General features: G+C 44.0%; 1 protein-coding gene across 1 annotated transcript in view; it reads right to left on the reverse strand.

Annotated features, from left to right (window-relative positions):
* The window catches only part of ADCY6 (adenylate cyclase 6), a 400,482-nt gene that overhangs the window by 337,776 nt on the left and 46,605 nt on the right, over window positions 1-16,101 (reverse strand). The window contains exon 3 of the mRNA XM_085600393.1: window positions 12,322-13,204. Coding sequence (XP_085456519.1) covers window positions 12,322-13,203 — 882 coding nt within the window. The 5' untranslated portion in view covers window position 13,204. The remainder of the gene's footprint in view (window positions 1-12,321; window positions 13,205-16,101) is intronic.

Genomic DNA, 16,101 nt, shown 5'->3' on the forward strand with positions numbered 1-16,101 from the left:
CCTTAATGCAGTTGAATTCTAACGCAGGAGAGAAGTCTGGCAGTACTATCTGGTCAGGGTGGGATGAGACAGTCTATGATGAAGCATGCCACAATAATGTGGGTGAGGCTTTCTCTTCCATTCTAAATAGGACTGGTTCCCCCTTTTAACCTTTATGTTATCGCATCAGTTGTGTATTTGTGGGGGAAGGATGCACCCAAACAGCAAATAGCATTAGGTGAAAGATGAATACTCTGTTGGGTCCGGCCAAGAGGTGGATTGACAACCTAAAGACAATGACCTAAAGTGGCTGGTTGAAGAAAGCCAAAAGGTTGAAAGGGGCAGATTGTAATGCTGCTAATTTATAAGCAACAGGTATGCTTGACAGATGCACTTTCAAAAACCAGACCTAAAAAGAGCTAAAGTCAGCTAGAAAAACTATAGCTTGTAAAGAGCCAGAAGAGAAAAGGCAAATCCGACACACATCACAATCCAGAGTGGTAGAAGGTATTAGAAATGGTGAAAGGCGAGTCTAAATACTTCCTGGCTAAAACAGAAACACGAAGGCTAGGGAAAGGATTAAAGGGTCCACCCCTGCAACAAGGAAGGCTCTTCTACCTTCAAGAGGCTTTTGAGCACTGTGTGAAAAACATTAGGGAGTAAGGGTTGCATGAAACTGTGGTCAGAATGCAATTCAATAATGTATCCTTTGGAAGATGTGGATTGTGGAGTAGAAATACGACGCACTAGACACACTTCTAGAATACTTTTAGATGTTAATTCTGGTTTTACAAATATCCAGTTCCGTAAGAGAGAGGGAAGTCTACATAAATATAATTTACACAAAAATCAGTAATACAATGTTGTGTAAAAGGGAGTACTTAATGAAAAGTACTATGTCTAGCAAAGTAAACATTCATCAACGGTGTGCCTATCATGAAGGAACTGGAAGTCCACCACTCATATCCTTAACCAACCTTTTTATGCAAGAGTCATTCCCGGCATATAGGAGGTGTGAGATTTATGAGCAAGATTTGCGGGAGAAACAGATTACACAAAAAAAAGTATAACATTTATAACTTTTATTCATCAGGGTTAATTAAGGAATAATTGTAAAATGAACTCCACATCAAGTGCCACAGCACTTAGTTCTGGGAGTGGAAAATTAGCTTCAAGGCAGAAGGAGACAGGTACATACACTGGTCTGTTTCACTCTCTTTAAATAGGAAAATATTTTAGACCGGAAGAGAGAGAGAATCAAGATTTTTCCAAGCCCTTTCCATGCACTGTCCTAAAGATTTGTCCATTTCGGGAACTTGTCAAAGAATACTCTATTTTTGTTGCTGTCTCATGTGAAGAGGAAAGTTAAGTTAAAAATGCTTTATTTACATCTATTTTCAAATACAAAGAAAACAGACAAAATCATGTTCTGCATGTTCAAAATCGCGCCCATGAAAAATAAAAAGGCTTTTTAGACGCTAGACAATCCATTTTTAGTCCCTACTTCCACAAGTCGGGAGGAGTGGGGGTGGTTCAACACATGTAAACCTTAAATGGAACCCTGAGGCACAGTGCCGTTTTTAATTTGGGAAACCTGGCTACATATCTGCCCACTTTCATTTTTTGTATGTTAAAATGGAAGGGCAGGGGAAATTCACATGCTGGTACAGCTAAACAATAATGTAGGTTTTAGTTGGCTACTTCCAAAACACTATTTGATAAGAACATTCTAAAAAACAAAAAAAACACGTTTTTCTTATAAAGTGATGTGGGATTTACTACACAGATGGTACTATTTAGGGTTTATTAATATCAGTAAAGAAGTGCATGACAAAGAAGCACTACGCAAGAGAGATATTAGAGAAAGAAAGACAGTCAGACAGAGAGAGAAAGAGAAGAGAGACAAGAGTTACCCTGTTGAAAATTAGTAACATGCCCAACAGTGTGACAAGAAAGTTTGATAGTGGAGTAAAGATGTTAGCGAACCCTTAAAATGAGTTGTTCTTACTACAAACCAGCAGGCTTTAAATGATTTAACGACAAACATCCACTATCCATGGCTGTACAAGACAGGATCAATACAACCGAAAAAGCATAGTTTGAAAAAAGGTGCTGGCTGCGTCAAGCACAAACTGGGTCTACTCCTTTGGGGCCAACATTTCAAGACAATTATACAACATCCTGTGGCACGAAGCATACTATGTTTTGAGCCCTGCTCCTGAAGAAGTCCTTGGAGGGTCGAAACCTCACAGTAGAACTTATTCATATAGCTTATATAGCAGGAATGAATAAGAGTGAAGACTGTTGCTCCAACTTTTCAATCCTCTGTCAACAAGAAAAAGTTCTGTTTTCAAAGCTGGAGAACTTCAAATTCTAAATCCACACTAGAGTACCACAACGTGGCCCATGCATATTCTTCTCATTTGAGGGCTCCTTCTTTGTTCTAATGTTACTACTGAAACTGGACTCCGGCACGGAGGTACACACATTCTGTCATTTGTTGTAACTGTGCTACTAAGGTCTACAAAACATCTACCATCCACAATGTTAAAACGAAGGAAATGCACTCCTGGTCCTCACAATGGGACGACAAAGCGAACTGGGGCTGAAATTCCCCATCCCACTGCAGATCTTCTAATGTACGAGTGTAAACAAATTTCCTACAGTGAAAGGGAGCCCACAGCTAGTAAGGAGTGCTGTAAAGTTGGCGGATGAAATTTAGAGAATTCTAATGTTTATGCTGGATTCAGTGAAACACACTGCTTCTCCATAACGACGAGAATAGTCTGTAAGAAAGCAAAGCTTATTTAACTAAAAACAACACTCAGACATTTACAAAACCAGGATGGAGGCGCAATAGGTGGGATTCATCAGAAGAAGAATTTGGAGAAGGCAGTGGCACATTTACGTGCGTAGGATTCCTCTAACAGGTCTTCTGAGGCAGCACTGCTAGCAGGTGCCTTATGCCACCAAACACACAAGGTCCTGCAGTTCCCCCCCTGAGGGTTGAGCTTTCAGATGGGGCTGTGTCACTCCAGGATGAGTTGGCGGGTAACTTTACTATGAATTTAAGTGTGCAGACAGAAAGCGAACCCTGTGCACGGGTAAGAGATTTTTCTCGCTTTTTATTCAAAAGCCTAAGATGTGGTGGAGAAGAATAGTCGGTTTGGTCCTGAAAAATGTCTCATCAGCCATCTTAACGGAGACATGAATGGAATGGGATGTACTCTGTTGAGATTCCAAAAAAAAAAAAAAAAAAAATACTTTAGGACATCTCTATATTCACAACCCCTTTTGTTTTGATCCTCAATGGTATGTAAAGCAAATTGTTGTTGAGGTGCGGAACACTTGAAGTTAGAAGGCTATCTCGTTGGACCTGTATTTCTAGTGAAACCCTCTGGAAAGGTCTACAGTGAATAAATATGTGGGGCACCTGTAGACTAAAATGGGCGAAAGACCTGGTCTTTCTTTAGATACACGTTAATGGACGTGTTTGACTTTATTTCTACCACTTTTATGGACAGTGACTAGCCTTCTTGTTACGGGATGGGAGGGAGCCCTAGCTAAGTCCACACCTTGAGATATACCTGGAGAGTGATAAAAAACAAGGCCTAATACTTACTGCAATTATATCAAACACCAGTTGGTGTAAAGATTTCTTCCGCACTATTTAATGTTCTTCTTGCCAGTACTAGAGTGGGTGGGACGGAGTATTAAGAAAAATCTGATGGATTTGGATTAAGCAGAGTAATTAGGAGAAGTCACCGGCCCCCAGTTCTTGGGAGATGTCTAGAGCCTTGACGCTTCTTACATTCTTGTTTACCTGTGATTGATAACAAGAACTGTAAATGTCTTCAGAGGCTAGAATTCTTAAATAGCCGAAAGTCTTCCACTGCCTTGGAATTACTGCCACAGATTTTACCTTCTTTGTGGTTAAGTCCACTACATGTTCAAAGGCCTGTGTAAAGATGTTCTGTGCTCCATGGCCGAATCCAGAAAACCATGACCTTATAAAGGTCAACAGATAGACACCTTCTTTTGCAGCAAGATCGGCGAGATGGCAGTAGGTGCGCAGGCAATTGATTAGAAATGCTGCTCTGTCCTGAAACCTTTTACATTGGCAATAAGGAGGTTCACATCAAGCACTGCTTCGTCACCAATCTTTCCTTGATGCCATGTGGGTCCAGAGTCACATCCAATGGGACTTTGGATTCAATAACTCCAATACGGAGGGTGCTTATAAGCACCTTTTGATGACAGAGACCAAGAGCACCCAGGGGATTTTTAGATTTCTTCCCAGTGGTACAGAGAGCGCCGATGCAGGAGAGTCAGCGCTTTCTACCACAACCTATGTGTTAGGGACAAGTGGTGTGATGGAGGCTAGACTGAGGGTGGGGTATCTTCCATTCCATATTCCAGAGGGTCAGGTGGGCCACAACACGCAGTACCCACTATTGGAATACTCGCAATGCATAGACATAGGTAATCAAGCGGTGGTAGATCACATTGTTGGCACATACAAATTAAGAGGCTGACACTGAAGAGGAAGCTGCTGGTGTTTGCCTAGAATCCTGTGAAGGGAAAGGAGGACAGGAAATAAATAGCACCTCGTGCCAGACAGGTCGACGACTGAGAATCGAAACTCACCAACCTGGAGAGTGGCGTGAGTCAGCAATGCGATCCTCCCAAGGACAGAGCACTGCAGAGACCAGGCACGAGGGATGATCAGAAGGAAGGCCAAGCTCTGCGGATTGGAAGACTCAGAGGCTCACTGGAGCGAAGGGTTTCAGTCCTGGAAGGAGTAGGCCTGCAGTCTCTATGCACAATCACTGTGGTAAGAACCCTACTCTGTACAGCATTTTACAATACATACGTAAATACATACACATGAATTATGACTGGCTACCTGTGTCTCACTGTATGACTACGGTTGCATGCTACAACTAGCTCTTGGGGTATATGGTAGTCGGGAGGTCCAAGATTCAGGGTCTAAGGGAAACAAACGACGTTGTGGTGCAGCTCTAACATAAGTCTTCAATTTTATTTTATTTGTAGATTTTTGGTAAATATTTTTATTGACATTGTATTAAAAATACAGGGGGAATCATGGTCGGGCACAGACATGATTAACAAAGTAGATGACATCTAAGCATAAGGCAGCTGGGCTGGAGACAGCTTCACTGCTCATGTGGGTTTGGCCGGCCTAAGACGGCAGGCCATTCCCACATGCGCACTGAAGGCAGTGCTCACCACTCCCCTCCCGACTTTCCCCCTGATGGCCCCGCCCCTAAGCCTCATTAAATGAAAGAAAAATAAAACAATAATAAACTTGTTTTATTGTCGTTTTATTTTTCAAAATTTGAGGCTGGTGGAGGGCAAAGCTCCTCCGCCATAGCAGAGGAAGCGCCACTGTACACAAGTAAGTCTTCAATTTTAAAGCAGGCGGCCAAACCCCCTTCCGGCAAAGCGTGCAGAAGTGCTTCCATCACCCTAGGCAGGGATCTTCACAAAAGCTTTTAAAATGGTTATAGGTCTGCGGCAAATCTTCAAAGTTGTCAGTCCAATCCACCTTAACTAGGTTCTCAGAAACCCAGCCAGTCTGGAAACGTCTCTGTATTATAACAAGTCAGCCAGACAGCTTACAATGCAGCCCCTTCACAAGAAAATATCGAGTTTCACTATCTTGGAAAACCTGGCATCAAAGTATTCCACAGTTTTCATAAGCACGCTCATCAAAACTGTATTACTTTCAAGCAAGACCCTTCTAGGTAATTAGGTAGGCATCTCGACTAGTCGCAAAACTACATGCGAACAGGGAGTGGAGTTGAGGCTGGCGCAGAGGTGGAAGGTAGGGAATGCATCAAAGTTTCAATTTTCGCAGGTTAGGAAACTGTGCATCACAGGTGAACATATCAACTCTCAACACCGTACATTTAGAAAACACTTTTGGTTACAACAAACCTTTAGTGCACTGATTAATACAATAAAATACAAAACGAAATATGAAGGTAAAAGGAGCCTTGCGATGTACATAGGATCATAGGTGCTAGATTTTACTTTTTCATTGGCGCTACTATAAGGGGTGCTGCAGCACACCCAAACTAAACATGTTGGAGCTCAGAAGGTAAGAGAGCAACAAAGATGCTTTTACATTTTGTTTCCATCTTGTCACGTTTGGTGTATGTTCAAAGACAGAGGCCGACTATCAGGCTAGGTTTTCTGACAAATTGCTACTTATTCTTTTAACATGCAGGGCATTGTTTTTGTAATTCTGGACTGTAATAGAAACAGATTTTAGAAGGATCAACATAAGACACTTTAATTGGTGATGTGCAAATGAAAACATATTTCTGAAACCCAATTTCCCCATATTATCGTTTGCACACTATATAGTGTTAACAGTAAAACTGCATGTGGGTGCGCATTGGGTTGCATTTAAATGGAAAATGTGCTGTCTGTAAATGACAGCACCCTACCACACCATGCTTTAGTAATATATGTGTGCTTCAAAATGCACCACCGGCTATACCACACCCTTTCCACTATCCTGCTAAACTGGCACAGCTAATTTGCTATACTTGCTGTTTGTGTGGCGCTTGGATTTTTCACTATCACTATGACTTAAGTGATGTAACATTGATGGAAGGACCCCCATTCTCGAATAAAATTTCCAGCACTACTGCATAGGACAAAAAATGTTACTTTTAAAGCCTTAACTCTTTATGGTACATAAAAAAAGTGAAAGAGCGATACCTGTCAGGATACCCAGACGTGCCTCCGTTGCTTAAAAGGGAAAAGAAGCAGCAAAACTACAGCTAAAGTGGCGCACTGAATCGGGCGTTTTCAAGTTGAATGCATTTTTATGACCACATTTTCCACGAAATCACAGAAGACTGTACACAATCTGGAGAGACCACCGATTTCATCCTTCTTGAGCTAGCTGTAAGTTCTGTAACACGAGGGTCAAAGTCTGCCAAGAAATAAATGATTGCATGCTTTATGTCCCTCATGCCAACTGATGCTGGATTACCGCCCAGTCTCTTTTTCTTGATAGCTTGTATAGACTGACCATAACCACAGGAAATGCCTCTGAATTACTGGGCCACATTCACAGCAATACATGTCTCAACTCTACAGGGCCACCTCCACAGCTGCAAATGCCTCAGATCTTCAGGACCACGCCACAGGAGGACTTGCCTCAGACCTTCAGGACCGCACCACAGGAGGACATGCCTCAGATCTTCAGGACCACACCACAGGAGGACATGCCTCAGATCTTCAGGACCGCACCACAGGAGGACATGCCTCAGATCTTCAGGACCGCACCACAGGAGGACTTGCCTCAGATCTTCAGGACCACACCACAGGAGGACATGCCTCAGATCTTCAAGACCACACCACAGGAGGACTTGCCTCAGATCTTAAGGACAGCACCACAGGAGGACATGCCTCAGATATTCAGGATCACCTCCGCAGCAGGAAATGCCTCAGATCTTAAGGACCACCTCCACATCGTTTTGTTTGCTAGCTTAGTGCTAAGTTGAAGGCTGCCTGCCCTCACCGAGGGAAAGACTCCTTTCCTTTGAATTCGAAAAACTAGTCAGATAAGTTGTTGGCCAAGATCTACCTAAAAATCTCTCTTCATCCCATGTAAGCAATTCTGAAAAATGTTTAGTCTCTCAGTGGTGCTTTTCCCTTAAGAGACAGGTTTTGGGTCTTTGTTTTGACAGTGCAGCTGTTTAGCTGACCTATTGCTAACATATACATCTAGAGCAAGCTTTGACTCCACCTTTTCAAAGGCTTTCTTCGCCATCCTCTTTCAGCCACTGCCTGGTAAGTTTGCCAACCATGTCTTGGTTCCACCAACCGGGATATTCATCTCTCTCACCCAACAGTATTGACTCTTTGTGTGGATTCTTCCGCCTTCACTCAAGTGCTTGAAATGGACTGTACAAGGGTTTACTTTACAACTACAGACCTGTCTGCTCCTGCTGACTCCGTTCTGTGAATCTCACTGTAATGTGCTAGTGCTGCACACGTTCGCGCATTAAACTCAGACCTACTGGCTCTGCCTACATCAGCAACCATCTCAGGAGTAACTAGTTTGAGGGGAAAAAAGCCAATTAAAGACAGTGGCAATGTTGTTGGTTTACAAGGCATTTTCATATGCTATTCCTAAGCACTGTCAACCAAATGCTTGGGAAACTATTTCTCGCCAGCATAGAGCGTAGGATGGCCCCTGATGACTTGTCTGTTAAAAAATAATAACAGCGTCACAAGCAAGCAACACTGTAGGAAATCAATTTGGGAGAAATACAAGGGTCTTTGGAAATGTCCTATGTTATTTACAGATAAGCTAACTGACCAATTGCCTTAAGTAAGTAAGAGACTTAAACATCTTGCGTTCTCTAACTGAATTCCAATGTTTTGCTCATCCCCATAGGTGCAATCGCCGAACAGCACTTGCATGTGATATTGTGGGTGAGGTCCGTTAGAATCCAAAAATAAATATACCAGAAAATAGCACGTGTGGGTGAAACAAGAAAAATACAGCAATATAAATAAAAAGTTAATCAAAAGCTCACATGTTGTAAGTGGGCATGACAAATATGTTGGCTCTCGTTTGTTGTTCAAATCCGCTATAGGTCTTCCGCCTGCATGATATTCTGTTTATAGAGCTCCGCAAACTAAAGTACTTCAAAGACCTGAGAATCAAACTGAGAAAAACCAACACTTCTCCATAATTACACACAAGGGAAGCCATCCCCACCCACATGGCCAAGGCGGGACGAAGACAAGCTGCTTTTAATCTTTCCCCTGCACAGGTCAGGAAAAGCAGTCAGACCGGAAGTACAGGAAGAGGGAGAAACAGGCATCTGAGACTGCAGCCAGTCTAGCAGTAAGAAAGGAACAACGCATGCGCACCGCAGAGGCTGGCGGCATCAGCTATGTCAGTTTACGCATCCAAATAAAATGGCTTGCCGTACCCGCCACAAACTTGTATAGGTATAAGGCAGCTGGCAGTAGCGAGTGCCGGAACTTGCCATATTAGCCACACGAAGGCATATCCGAGCCGTGTGAGATGCGTACCAGCAGTTTTGTCTTCATGCGTTATGGTGTAGGACACAAAAGCTGCCTAGAGCCTAGAGGTAGGACACCACAGTCTGCGGACCGCCTTCCTGGAAGTACAGAAAGGCACAAACCATGGCCTGGTTCCGGCACTCCTCAGGAGAAAGGCTATACGTTTAATTGGAGAGTACCGGCAATTCTCAGAAACAAGCACTTCTATTTTTCCATTCAAGCACTGATCTGTACCGCAGACCGTGGCCAGCGTCAGCTGCTGAGAGGGGCACAGGCGGAGCACTGCAGACTGCCACACTCCAAGGACAAGAGCTGGGAGGGATGGAGGCCAGCTCCAGCTGTAAAGAGGAGAGAGGAAGAGAACACCACCGACCTCAGCTACAGCGAGGGAGAATGAAAAAGGAAGAACGAGAAAGAGAAAGAAAGCAAAAGTAAGGAGAAACACCAGCCTCCACTCATCTTCTAGAACAGTAAGCGAGAAAGGGCACCGTGGGCTTCCACAGACAGGCAATGAAGAACAAACAATCAAGACAACCACCACAGTGCAAATACTATTTTTATTTTAATGCAGATGTATATAGCGCGAACGCGAGCCGAGGGTATTGGAGCGCTTTACATGAGCACCGGTTCCGTTACACAAGGGCACATTCAGGCACGGGGAGATTAAGTGATTTGCCAAGAATCACAGGATGTGGACTCTAGCCGTCAGACCTCATCCTCTCCCCTCTACTACATGCAATCAAATGGCCACCTAGTACCATACAGAATGTGTTAGATTAAAAAAAGGAAGAAAACAGTACAATTAAACTTCAATTCTCAGAGTTGTAAACTCCAAATCCACATTTCAAATCAATGAAGTTTCACAACTAGGATCACAGCGGTGTCCAGTAATCATAAACCTTTAGACCTAAAAGCATTTTCCACCAAAATCTTCTAACAAACATACAACAAGATATCACCAAAAAACATTCTATCAACAACCTTTCAAGACTTTTTGAGCTGTGACTATGGATCCTACAGAGTACGGCGAAGCATAGAAATGTACCAAACAAATTGAGACATTGATGCACAACAGTCACCTGATGCGGTCCATTCTAGGCCCCTGCCAGGATGTGATCGCAAAATCAAACTCAAACGTGTGACCTCTTTAAATGGTAAAGAACATAGACACTGCAGCAGTGTTAAAGGACTCTTCTACACAAATTGTCCTGCTGTTGCAATTGCGAAACACCACTTTGTGGTTGCACTATGAGGTAAACATTGGCAGCGGTGGGTCAAGTGAAACTCAATAAATACTTTTCACACTAGGTGCCCTTTCTGTAACAAATTAGAGCCCAAATTATGTTTCAAAAAATATAAATAAATACTGTGGAGAATTGCATATCAGAGTCAAATCAGGTCAAAACAACTGCAGGTCCACCACCAGAATTGCACATTGTGTAGGTTAATTTAGGACCTTCACTGGAAAGAGCTAAAGTCAACCACTTCTTTCATCCCTTTAGGTTGTGTACAATCCAAATGGTCTACACGGCACACTACAAAGGTAAGAATAAGGCTGATCCGCCATTCTATGTTGCACACCGCGTTTCCAACATTACATTATGGAATGGCACAGCACAGCCATCTCAGGTCTGTGGCACACAGTGCATACAACAAGTATTAAAGAATTACAAACCCACAGTTCTTGGTCTGTGCAACATCCCCAAGTCTCACTGGGAAAGACAAAGAACTGATGGATGCAATGTTTGAATTCATCTCGGCCACTAGTAATTGCTCTCGACACATTCCATCTTTTGTTTGATCACTGTGCCACCACAGACTGGGACCAACAATATGCAAACCTGACGTGGCCCAACCCAAAAGGGACAGCCCCGACTGGCCCCGTTCTAGGGTTGCTTGTGTTCTCTTTCAGAGGGAAAATATCTTTACAGGCTGGGTTGGACTGTTTCTTTGGGGCAGGAATTGGCTGATTTTGCATCTGTTCGGTCCTGCTCTATAACGCACTGACAAGCTAGAAAACGATGGTGTAGAATACACTTGGAGTAATTGCCAGTGGTTCAGATTCATTCAAGCATTTCCATCCATCACATTTCTGCCTTTAAACATCTCTCGAGTCTAGCACACACTATGACAGACTTGTCTGTATTAACGAATGATTCTGACCAGCTTGCCTGCCTGTGGACGCTCTGCATTTACTCCATGTGTTAAGGAATGACAAAGACCTTACTATCTTCCCGGAATGTGGCAAATCATGCATAGACCTCTGTATCTTAAGAAATGTCACATACACCACAGTTCTTTGTTGTGGGGACAAAGACTGTCCTGTGTGTGGCACGCCATGTAATAAGGAATGACGCAGACCCACCACCCCATCTGTGGTTCACACCGTGCACAGGCCACAGCATAAGGGAATGAGACTGGCCCAACTTCTCCGGTCTGTGATGCGCTGTGCTTGGATTCCAGTATGTTAAGGAATAACACAGCCACACCACCAGTGGGACGGTTCATGGACGTCATATGATGGAATGGCACAGTTGCGCTACCAGTTGGATGGTTCATGGACGTCATACTAAGGAATGGCACAATTGCGCTACCTGATCGGTGTCACACAGTGTATTAAGAGATATCCATCATTCCTGTCTCCGGCCCACTTTGACAAGATGCTGCAATAAGGAAGGACAAAGCCCAGTAGCCTACCGCCCTTGTCACATTTTGTATAAAGCCGCTAAGTTAAGGAAAGCCGGACCCAGTGCCCACTCAGTGTTTGACGCTGTGCATAGGATCCTCTGTACTAGGCAACGACACAGACCTCACGGTGTCCAGTCTGTGGCACATCATTCATAGATGTTACATGAACAAATGACATGGTCACATCATGTCAAGAGTGCTCTATACTAAGGGACAACAGACCCACCTTCCACAGTCTGGCAAACAGCGTGAATAGGCCCCTCTGTATTACGGAATGACATATCCCTATGGCTGCAATTCTGACTTCATGGAGCACTGGACCGCTTACTATAGAACGACATAGCTGCACTGCTTCGTGATTGTGGCATTACGTGCAGGAACCCACCTGTGTTCAGGAATGACAGAGCCATGACTCACTCCCATATGTAGCACACAGTGCATACTCCTCTGCTTTAAGCAGTGACACAGACCCATCATCCCTGGTCCACGTCACATTGGGCACAGATTCATCTGCATTAATTACATGATGAAAACTGACAGCATGCATTTGTCCAACAGTCAGAAAGCTCCTACCTGTTTCCAGAGGAAGGAGTCCTCAAGGTTAAGCCTCCAGGAAATGATCAGGTGCATCGCAGACAGGGTGAATCCACTCAGCACGGCGGCGCGCATGCGCACCGGGAGCAGGGTGTAGATGATGTAGATGAAGAAGACACTCCACCAGATGCCCTCAGACGCGCTGCGCGGTGTCACCATGAATACCCCCAGCACCTGCACGCCGAAGAGGACCGCGATGACCAAGTAGCTGACAATCCACATGTAATCCTGGTGAAAGCCATGACGATTGCAGACCACCATCATGGAAATAAAAAGCGCCATCGCCACGGCCAGAACCGCCACAAAGGGCACCTGTGGCTCCCCGTGGGTGCAGTGGAAGAGCAGCATGACCAGGCAGACGAGCACCAGCACCCCCATGAGCATGGTCAGACTGCTCTGGTTCATCTGAAAGAAATAGCGCTGGTAAAGCCGCTCCAGCTTGGCCGACTGAAACTTCTTAGAGTGGAAAATTTGAAGGACTCTAGCCCAACACTCGCCAGGCGTCAGCCGGTGCCCACTGCCTTCCTCAATGTTGCCCCCATCATTGGAGCCCAGCATCTTGGACCCCTTAAGCTCACCATCCTCGAAACCCAAGTCCACCGATTTAAGGCCCAGGTCCCCACAGGGCCCAGGCCCCCCAGCCAGGCCCTTCTTCCCATAGTGGTCCTCTTGCCAAGTGCAGCGCAGGCTGAAGTTGCCCCGATTGTTTCTTTCCATCTCAGGGTCCTGCAGGCAGCTCATGTAGCGAGGGCCGCAGAGGGAGCCACCCCCATGGCGCCTGCTCTTCTTGCCATTGCGTTCCCCCCACGCTGTCCTCCGTTCATCCACTTTGGGCACCAAGATGCCACTAAACCAGGACATTCTGTGGGAGAGAAAAATTGTCAAAGTCAAATTCACACCTTTCTGATTCTTTCCTCCCAGTTAACCATTCAGCTACTCCCACCGTTCCTGGGAGTGCCTATCACTCAGACAGCAAGTTGCCCTCCCATCTTCCTTTGCCGGCATTTCATACAGCAGCCACACCATTTATTCAGGCTTCGGTCCAAGTGAATTGGACTTGCTTTCAAGTTAACAGTGATGAAGAACGGAGGATGACAATTATCATTTGTTTTGTCATGGTTTTGCAAAACTTTAATTTTGGAGACGCCAGTCCCTATCAATTCTTTCCAAAAAATTAGGTAAAATCAAAAATACGCACATACTGCCATGGTGGTCCCCGGCACTGTAGGGACGTACTTGTGCAGATGTGCTTCTTGCGAAAGGACAGAATGCCGTCATTCACAGTAAAGTTGGCCAAAGACTGAAACAAGTCGACCCACAGCTTCAAGCTGTGTGTTCTAGTCGACGGAATCAAAATGTAAAATGAAACAACAGACCAATGGAGGAAGAAGGGTGGCTAAAAACCCCTATAAGTAAGTATATTATACATAAAATTATAGTAAAATCAAAAGGTCATAGCGAACGCCAGACCTAAAAAGCACTGGCAGAGCCAACAGGACAGGCAGTGCTTGTTTATTTTGTTGTGTTTTTTTAAAAACTTTATTGTTAGGGAAGCAATTTGGATACAAGGGAAGATGTTTTTTGGTCTCAAAAGCACACACGGTAGTTCCTGGCACTGAAAGGCTACTCCTGACAGAAGAAACAAGTTACGCACAGAGGAAAAAAGCACTGGCAAAGCCAAATGGCATAGGCTAGAAACCTTTAGGCCTTGTCAATGCTTGTTTTGTAATGGTTTTTGTAAAACGTTATTATTGGGGGAGCTGGTGGGCCCTTGACAATATATATATATTAAAAAAAAAAAAAAAAAAAAAAAGGCTAGAAAAATATTTTTGTGTCTCAAAAAATGCACATTGCAATAGTAGAACCTGCATGGAAGGAATTACCTACTCTGTCCACAGATGTGCTCCATGTTAAACAGCAGAAAGCTGTCACTCACAGTGAAGTTAGTCAGTAACTGAAATGGGCTGACCCACTGCCCCATGCTGCAGCGAGCAAAACAAGAAAGCAAATAACACAACAGACCAATGGATGACGAGTGCTGGCTGAAACTCCCTATAAGCAAGTATGCTATGCATGTAGTTTTGCTAAAATTAAAAGGTCTTTTCTAACATCAGACCTAAAAATGTTGGAACTCTGGAGAATAACACAGAACCACATTCATGACTCAATGAGGCCACCGTTTGGTACTGAAGGTATTTTGCCAGACCTCAAACATTAGGAGTTCCCTAGCCAATCTCATCCTGGCCATTCAATACAAGTCCAGAAGGCCGGGATGTTTATTCATTTCAGCATTTCTGTTTATAAGAGCAAGGAAAACGGGTATTTACAATTTTTAAATAAACACTGGCAAGCCAATAGGTCTGGGTTTAATGTGCTAACCTAGGGAGCGCTAGCACAATAAAGCGAGACCCATAGGAGGGAACCAGAAGGTGAGGACAGAGAGGGATACTAGGTAACATAGTCCCTTGTGCTGTTCAATATATAGCACTCAAGTAGAGGTGGAATGGAACGATTATGGGGAACATGGAACACTTTCAGGGGTGGTATATGCACGATACCCACAGTGGACTTCAGTGGAAGACAGTTAATGAGTTAAAAGTGGCAAATAACGAAATTGATAACTATGCACATGTAATGGAAATGTTCAATTATTGTTCTAATGGCGTACTATACAAAAATATGTAGTATCTAAGATTTCGTTGATTGATAAGGATACAGTTATGAGTCATGTACCAAATATAATAATAAAAAGCTAAAAAAAGTAGTGGTGGAATGATACACCCAAACAGCCAATAACATTAGGTGTTAGATAGTATACGCCACTGGGCTCAGGCAAACATGATTGACAAAGTCTGAAGCAAATGGCTAAAGGGGCTGATGAAAGAACGCCAGTGGTTGAAACGGGTAGACCAGAGGCCTATTCAATGTATACTGTTAACAGTAGACCGTTGTGCTGTCAAAACAGACCTAAAAAGAAATAATTCAGACATCTGTAAATGCTGAAATACGGACCACCTACGTAGAATAACATTACCATTGCCTCTTCTTGCTATAAGAGGTACCATAAAGATGTGCATTTGTATGCATGCATCGCGCAGATCCCAAAGTAATCAAGTGATAATTTAGGATTACTAGTAATTCTTTTGGATGGAGGAAGAGTTGAGATGTAAGAGATTTCAAACAGTGCAGAAAGTAGAGGTCTGTGTGGTGGGTCAGCACTGGTGTGCAACACATTCTTGGGGTTCTACTCAAAATATCCTTCCACCCAATGCATCCTCCTGAGGTAGGAGTGCCCTACTATTACTCCGATCTCAGCTGGCGAGCGGGGGTCAAGTTTTTAATTTCTGCATTTGGGGATATAACAGCCCCAGATAATGATTTTGTGGCTTTGAATCGGTTTCTATATTCTGCCAGCGCAATTTCGAGAAATCGCTGGAAGGAAGAGATAGGGAGTGACATGTACAAACATAGCACATCCTGTGACTGTTCCAAATGCTGTCCTGGGAGTCTTCCGGAGTCTGGATTTCATTCTTTTTGGCAGGATGAAGTAGAGTGAGGCACTCACGTCCCCTTTTGCTCCTATAATTGCTCACATTGGTTTCATCACTGCCACTTTCTCCCAGAGTCTCATAACAGAAGTATGCGTTACCAAGCTCTTTCGTGTCTCCAAATTTAGCTCCTAGACAAATCGAGCTCCAAATGTTTAGCTTTCTCTTTGGAGGACAGGAATGCTCTCAAGGACGATTCACACAGTCTCGA

The sequence above is a fragment of the Triturus cristatus genome, chromosome 4_2 (assembly GCF_964204655.1).
Source record: "Triturus cristatus chromosome 4_2, aTriCri1.1, whole genome shotgun sequence".
In the NCBI taxonomy this organism is placed as follows: Eukaryota; Metazoa; Chordata; class Amphibia; order Caudata; family Salamandridae; genus Triturus; species Triturus cristatus.